Source organism: Haliotis asinina, chromosome 15 (genome assembly GCF_037392515.1).
Source record: "Haliotis asinina isolate JCU_RB_2024 chromosome 15, JCU_Hal_asi_v2, whole genome shotgun sequence".
NCBI lineage: Eukaryota > Metazoa > Mollusca > Gastropoda > Lepetellida > Haliotidae > Haliotis > Haliotis asinina.
The window spans coordinates 9,664,507-9,672,903 of NC_090294.1; the positions used below are offsets into that span (position 1 = coordinate 9,664,507).

General features: G+C 39.6%; 1 protein-coding gene across 1 annotated transcript; it reads left to right on the plus strand.

The window, feature by feature from the left end:
• The first annotated feature begins 2,247 nt into the window (after window positions 1–2,247).
• On the plus strand, window positions 2,248–7,046 carry LOC137265814 (uncharacterized). Its single transcript, XM_067801277.1, has 5 exons — window positions 2,248–2,321; window positions 2,750–2,948; window positions 4,823–4,947; window positions 5,312–5,393; window positions 6,565–7,046. Exons 1-5 carry the CDS (start codon window positions 2,267–2,269, stop codon window positions 6,680–6,682), a joined length of 579 nt encoding a protein of 192 aa, XP_067657378.1. The 5' UTR covers window positions 2,248–2,266; the 3' UTR covers window positions 6,683–7,046.
• The last annotated feature ends 1,351 nt before the right edge of the window (window positions 7,047–8,397 follow it).

Genomic DNA, 8,397 nt, shown 5'->3' on the forward strand with positions numbered 1-8,397 from the left:
GACTATTATTTTCTTAGTATTTTAACTAAAATGTCACTTGTAACATGAAATGCACAATTGCATACAAATCATGCCATTATCCGCTGAACTATTGTGTGTGTATGTTTGTGTAGCCAGGGTAGGTATATTCACGAAGACAGGGTGTGTGTGTTTCTGTAGACAGGGTGTTTTATGTCCGTGTTTTCAAGGTGTTTGTGTCCGTGTAGATAGGGTGTTTATGTCGGCGAAGATAGGGTGTATATATCCGTGTAGACACGGTGTTTATGTCCGTGTAGACAAGGTGTTTATGTCCGTGTAGACAGGGTGTTTACGTCCGTGTTGACAAGGTGTTTGTGTCCGTGTAGATAGGGTGTTTATGTCTGTGTAGATAGGGTGTTTATGTCCATGTAGAGATGGTGTTTATGTTCGTGTAGACAGGGTGTGCACATGTTCGTGTAGACAAGATGTGTGCGAGTCCTTATGCAGAAACTATCTTTCTTGCATAAACATCCCCTGTCTACAGGTATACACTCACGTCCTGTCTACAATTACACACAGATCGCCCGCAGGAATAAATGGATGACTTTCAATGACTTTCCTGGTTTTGTAATAAATCAAAGACAATATCACTCTAAGTTTTCATTTTCCTCTATTTCAAGTGATTGTTTATGCATCGAATCTAATAACAGACATGCAAAAACATGACGGTAACGTCAGCAGCCTTCGAGTAAATACTGTGTACTGTACACCATAACAGAATGTTTTGTACACAACATTGTTTTTGACAATTATAATGAGTGAGTTTAGTTTAACGTCACGCTCAGCAAACTTCCAGCTGTATGGCGTGGATCTGTAAATAATCGAGTCTGGACAATACAATCCAGTGATCAACAGCATGAGCATCGATCAATTGGGAACCGATGAAATATGTCAGTCAAGTCAGCGAGTCCGGCCACCCTATCCCGTTTGTCGCTTCAAACGACAAGCATGGGTTACCGAAGGCCAATAAGGCATGGGAGCGTACAGGTAAATTCGTTATGTCATAAATTAGACATGGAAATTATAGGTAAATGGGTTACGCTTTATGTCAGGTATGGAACTGTACAGGTAAATGCGTTATGTTAAGTATCAGGCATAGAAGTGTACAGGTAAATTCGTTATGTTATATATCAGGCATGGGAGTGTTCAGGTAAAGGCGGTATGTTATATATTACGTATGGGGGTGTACAGGTAAATGCCTTATGCTATATATTACCTATGGAAGTGTTCAGATAAATCCCTTATGCTATATATTACGTATGGAAGTGTTCAGGTAAATCCCCTATGCTATATATTACGTATGGAAGTGTTCAGGTAAATCCCTTATGCTATATATTACGTGTGGAGGTGTACAGGTAAATCCCTTATGCTATATATTACGTATGGAAGTGTTCAGGTAAATCCCTTATGCTATATATTACGTATGGAGGTGTTCAGGTAAATCCCATATGCTATACATTACGTATGGAAGTGTTCAGGTAAATCCCTTATGCTATATATTACGTATGGAGGTGTACAGGTAAATCCCTTATGCTATATATTACGTATGGAGGTGTACAGGTAAATCCCTTATGCTATATATTACGTATGGAAGTGTTCAGGTAAATCCCTTATGCTATACATTAGGTTTAGAAGTATTAGGCATGGAATTCGAAGTGTTCAGGTAAATGCTTTATGCTATGTATTAGGTATATTGTATGTTCAATGATTTTTTATTGTGTGGGTGTCGTGCACTTAATCCACCTGTGGTTGTAGACATTCTGTTTACGTCGTTTTCATGAAGATTGTGCACCTGTAACTCTATACATTCTCCCTACGTTGGCAATATACAAATCTTTATGTTTACAGACGTAAACAGACATATGTCCTCTTTACACCTATACACACTCCCTATGTATAAACCCACCACACACGTACACACACATATCTTCCGTTTACACCTATACACACCATGTCTACACACATCCACACCTTGTTTGCGCTTATACACATCTCTGTGCATACATGTACACACACATATCTTCCGTCTACACATATACACACTTCCCATGTCTACACACACATACCTTGTTTTGACCTTAAAAAATGCCTCTTGATCATGACCTTGGACTTTGTGACGTTCAGCAGACTAACTCCAGTCTACTCCCACTTTAATTCGTAAATTGAAGCAATTACTGCCAGTAATATCCAATATATAAGGTTAATGTTAGAGCCTCAAAGGTTATTCACGGACAACGAGTCGCTGACGATGTTTGGACTAGTGGCCATTCTTCTGTATTTCCCAGCACTATGTTTTTCATTTGGTGAGTATTTTGCTCAACGTTTCAGATTCCTAAGTTTATTGTTTTCTTTCATGCAGAACGATACCCTCTTTTTCATACAGTCATACAACCGATATTCTTTAAGCATAACTCATCAGTAGCGCTGACAAGAAAACAACAGTTATAACTCTCTTGAAATAGCGAACGGATGGGGCGCCATCAGTTTATTGCAGAACCACCCCTTTCCTTCCTGATTGGCGGATTCACTTTATAGATATTGAACAGTGTTTTACTTACATCAGATGAACATTACTTCTAGGAAACAGGTACTGAAGCACTTTAGTAGCACTCGCTGGAACACAACTAAGTGATCACAGAATTCATCCATGAATGAGGGACGTAAACTTAACCTAAACCCATGTTATTGTAAACGTGCTTAAACTATCTTACTGCTGTCTTACTATCTCTAGCTCTGTTTCCTAACCATGGCCATGAGACACAGCGTCGGCAGACTCCTGTGCAGAACATGGTGAACGCTTCCAGTAGCGAAGGACATGCAGAGCTTTGCCTTCGGTTGATCCGTCCCTGTTTTGATGTTGTCCGCAGTAAGCGACCCAGGAGGAGTCCACAAAACATCGTTGTTGATGGGAGACTCACTGTGCCATGCGAGTGAGTTGTGTAACGAAAGGTTTGAAGATAGCAGATAACAGATACTTGAGTTCACACTACAAATGCGTTTGAAGATAACACGCACATATATTATATATCAGATTCAGTATATACAGTATGGTTCAAAATTATTGAGAATAGCTAAAGCATTTCATATTATTAAACGAGAACAAATCAGATAAAATTGAATGTATTGTGAAAGTGAACTGACCTTTTCATGTTGTGTAGGTAACGATTTAATATTTTATCAAGTCTCCTCGAGCTTCACGGCACAGTCTAAGACGGGTAGGCATACTTCCTATCAGAGAGGTTAGTGTCTCGTGAGTTATGCTGTCCCAGTATCGGACCACTTCTCTCTTCATGTCTTCAATTTTTGTCAACCCCTTTTGATTCACACATTCCTTCATCATCCCCCAAATGTTCTCAATGGGATTTAAGTCAGGACTATATGCAGGAAATGGTAATGCAGTCACATTTTTCTCCTGAAACCACTGCTTTGCATGTTTTGTGGTGTGTTTAGGATCATTATCTTGCTGCAAAATCTAGTCATTTCCATAAAACACATGTGCACCTGGAAGGAGAAAATTATCTAATATGTTAGTGTAGCATTGACTTGTCAGATTTCCCTCAAACACACACAGCGGGATCGTTCCTAATAAGGGTATCCCTCCCCATAGATGAAACTTTGGGCTGTATTTATGCCGTCGATACAACGGTGCTGACGCAGACTTTGTCCATATTTTCACATTATCGGGATATACCCATATTGAGCTTTCATCAGTAAAAATCACATTTTCCCAGTCAAAGTTTTCATGTGCCAAACACCACTCAACACGCCTGTCTTTATGTTCTTGTTTCATGAGAGGAGAAGGAATTCCAGTCTTTTTCTCCCATCCAAGATCAATCACATTTCTTCTAACTGTAGATTTTGATACAACTGTTGATCCCCTTTCTATCATTTCATACCTGATGTTGGAGATGCTTGCCCTTTGCTTTTTAGACGCTAAAATTCCCAGCCGGACGCGATCTGAGAAGTCCAATTTTCTGGGTCTCCCTACTCCTTTCTGGTGCCCAAAATCCTTTCCCTCTTTAAAATTCTTCCTAATCCTATACACAGTAGAAAGGGGAGTTCCTGTTCTCTCTGCCAGTGTATTTACATCATCAATTCCTTGATTACACAACTCAAAAATCAACCTTCTTTTATCTTCAGCAGACATTGATGACAGTGCTGAGGAAAATGACGTCTGCTACAAATTCAGGGGAGGTAACTCTAATTGTACTATACTCAGTAGGCCAAGATGAGTTACCTCCCTTATACCATTACTTAGTTTTAAGTATCAGTGAATCAGTTGAGGTGTTAGGATAGCTCAAAGTAAGAAGAAAAATTCTCAATAGTTATGAACCAGACTATATACACGGACATATATACACACATGTAGACATGCATACACACATGTAGACATACACACACGCACACACACACACACACACATATACATACATACATACATACATACATACATACATACATACATACATACATACATACATACATACATACATACATACATACATACATACACTCATTGATATTTTGCTCTGCTTTTGTGTTACAATGAATTATGCTTAACTGTAATTACGTACATGACTTAAGGCAACTGTCAAGGGTGAGGGGCAGAAATAATGAGGGTGGAATTATGTACGTCAGTGTTGTACAGTAAATACGTTACCTTCTACTATGGCGTAGTGTACAGGTAAATGTGACACCTGTTTTAGTGTTCACGTAAATGCGTTACTTTCTATATTACATGAGGCAGTGAACTCATTCACCCAACTCATTCACTCACTGACGTCATATTAATTGTTTGTGTAAGGTCAAACGCCCTCGAAGAAAGTCGGAACTGCATTGATGCTGCCAGTGTGTGCAGCGACCTCGACTTCTACAAGGCCTCACTGCGATCTCTGACGTCGTTGTATTTCATCTGCCAGAACAGCCGTGGTACGCAGCAAGAACATTTCTAAAATTTATAGCACTTTTATTAGTGTATATCTCCTTTCAACAAACACAATGCCCACGATGCTCACCTACGGACCCCTGCATGGTGATCTACCTTCAGAATCTGATGATCTCAAGCCCTTTCTTATTCTGTATTATCCAAACTAATTGTTTAATTTTGAAGGAATTGGATACTGTCTCTATCTGAGACCTAGTAATTTTACTGTCCTTCTTCGACACTTTTCTGTGATTTAATTGTGTTCATTATGAATTCAAAGCTTCTTTAAGTCACCCATAGAAGTTCTGAAATACTGCCGATGTGATCTTGACTAATACTCACTCACTCACCCATGTTTATCTGTTTCAGCATTTGTAGCTGGGGAAAAGTGCTGGGACAACCCAGGATCTTTGCCAATGTTTTCTACATGCATTTCCTCGAAGAATATATGGTATGTAGCTTTTACACTCGCGGAATGGCGATTATATATTCATCTTGTTGATCACTGGGTTGTCTGGTCCAGACTCCATATAGCTGGAATATTGCTGAGTAAAACTAAACTCACACACTAACTCACTCACTGTGGAAGCCCACCATTGGGTTTAGAGGATTTGAGCGACAATTAGAAACAATTCAGATCAGACATTAAATCACTCCTTTCAGTCAAGTCGAGTCACTTCTTCACAATCCTATAGTCCGTCGACCTTTGTCTTTCCAGGTTACTGTTGATCACCTGATTGTCTGTTCCAGACGCGCTTATTTTCAGATCTCCGCCATATAGACGGAATATTGCGCGTAAGACTAAGCTCAATCAATCTTGTCATGTAAGTTTTACATATAGCATTGCCAACTTTTAATATCAGTTCACACAGTATATAAAGAGCGTGCTTCCCAGCAATCTGTAGTAGCGAGTGACTTTAGTTATACACCGGACAATATTCCAGCTATATGGCGGCAGTCTGTAAATGATCTAGTCTAGACCAGACAATCCAGTGATCATTAACATGAGCATCGATCTTCGCAACTGAGAACCGATGACATGTGTCAACCACATCAACGAGCCCGTTAGTCGCCAATATTCTAACACGCACCATCACGGATATGCCATAGTATACACACAGGCTAACGTTAGTGCGAAAGCAAACAACAAACAAAAATAAATATGATTGGAATATTATTACACATTAAGACAGATCCTTCAAAACATGGTAAAATATCTCCCTAACCCTCGTAAGCTAGACCGCTTCCGTGGTGTAGTGGTTAGAGTGTCTGCCCGTAGAGTGTAAGGTTTGATAACGTTGCCGCTTCATGCCTCGACGTTACTGTATGAACTTGATGGTCCCTGCCTGGAGATCTGCATTAATGGGCACAACAAGGACTGGTCGGATTGGAAGTATAAAACCAGTCTGAGCTAGTACAAGCAGCCACACATACACACGCATTCATGTCGTCAGATGAGCGGAATATGCTCGAGTACGAAACTAAACCCCACTCACCTCACTCGCAATAAAGTGTTTCATCAGTCCCAACCTCCTTTGTTAAGGAATACGCTTAAAATTTATTATTCTTGTAAATAATTATATATGTCTGAGCTGAACTTTCGAATACATATATTTTTTCAGTAGTGCACCTACCTGCGTCAGGAACAGTGTCACAATGATGCCCAACTGCTCCACTCAGGACGCCATCCTCGTGAGTCGCATGGCCGCCGCTGTCACAAAGGAAGTATATGGATGCTAGATTCTGTTCTCACATCTCTCTAAACAAGGGATTGACCATTAAATCTGAAAAGTTTCTAATATCTACAAGGGAACGCCCATACAGATTTCAAATGTTACCTTTAACAAAATGATGCACCCAAATGAACGCCCGTGGAATAAACGCAATTGACTTTTCGGGTCACGATCTGAAATATTGTGACACATTTTCTGCATTTATTGTGAGGAACGACTAATGCCATCTACAAATGTAACAGAAATAGGTACATTACACTAGAGACTAGTGTAACTTCTCTAGACGCGTCTGTCAATTCACCCTGCGATGAGTGCCCTCATCGTTCCTCTTGGTGTTGAATAATTATTTAATAAAGCTAATATTACATTTTTGTCAAATCTCATTTTGAAGTGAGCATCCATGCACCTTGTGATCTATTGGATACAAACAGCCTCAAAACAATTACATGGAAGTATCATTGGTAAAACGCAGGGAGAATCGCATGTGTGAGTGAATACTGGTCTAATTCGTACAGGCAAAGCTGCAGATATTAATTACATTCAATGTTTAGAATTTGTCGAAACCGTTATATATAATTAACTTGGACCACGTACATGTTCTCAAATGAGTCCGCACATTTTCCTTGTATTTGAAACCCTTTCAACTGACCACAGTTACTTCCCTTAATCAGAATCTGGTCCCTAACAGCGTTTACATATTGCATAAGGTTTCGAATAAGCAATGATAAAACCATATCCTATCCCTGCAGCGAAATCCAGATGGTACCTTGATTTAGCAAGAAACGTGCTCTTAAAATCAAACATGATAACTTAAGGAGGAAGGGCATAAAATCTTAAAGGATTGAATATATACATCTCTCAGTGCGGTCAATCAACGTTTCACAAACGGAAGGGAGGGATTTACTGTAAAAATGTGGAGTAGCTGACATATAAAGCACATCCTTTATCTTTGCTTTTGACAATGTTCACGACAGCGCATATTCATTGACAGAACATGGGCAAAATGAATGCGAAATATCTACCGTGAATCTTTCTGAACGTTTTACTGAGTGTGTTTTTTAATCATCAGTAAGCGTCCTCGCATCATGTATGGCGTTCAACTTAGGTGATCTGGTGTCTGAGCAAGTCTGAGAAAATAACAACAGTGATATGGGAAACCAATACTCCTTCTGGTAAAACATATATACATTCACGTAACTGTATATTTCAATATGAATTCTAAAGCGCATTATCAAAAGCCAAAACAAGTAATGCCTGCCGGTGGGATATGCATTGCTATTGCTCGATGTCATTTGGAAAAGTTGTCATGAATTAGGACGTGTGGCATAATTAATCAAATCAAACCAGAACAATAGACACTAAACAGAGAAGCTGCAATGACACAAATACCCAAAGAACTGCACACACTGTGACACTTGACTCTAAAATTTGACACTGACATTGGTACATACAGAGCTAAATAATAAGCGAGTAAACATCAGAGGCCATATACATGTGTGTGTGTGTGTGTCTGAGAGAGAGAGAGAGAGAAAGAGAGAGAAAGAGAGAGAGAGAGAGAAAGAGAAAGAGTGGTGAATGTCTAGAATTGGTCAGTCTACGAAATATTTGGCAGTGTGGTCATCTATTTTGACTTGGAGTGTGTGTGTGTGTGTGTGTGTGTGTGTGTGTGTGTGTGTGTGTGTGTGTGTGTGTGTGTGTGTGTGTGTGTGTGTGTGTGTGATG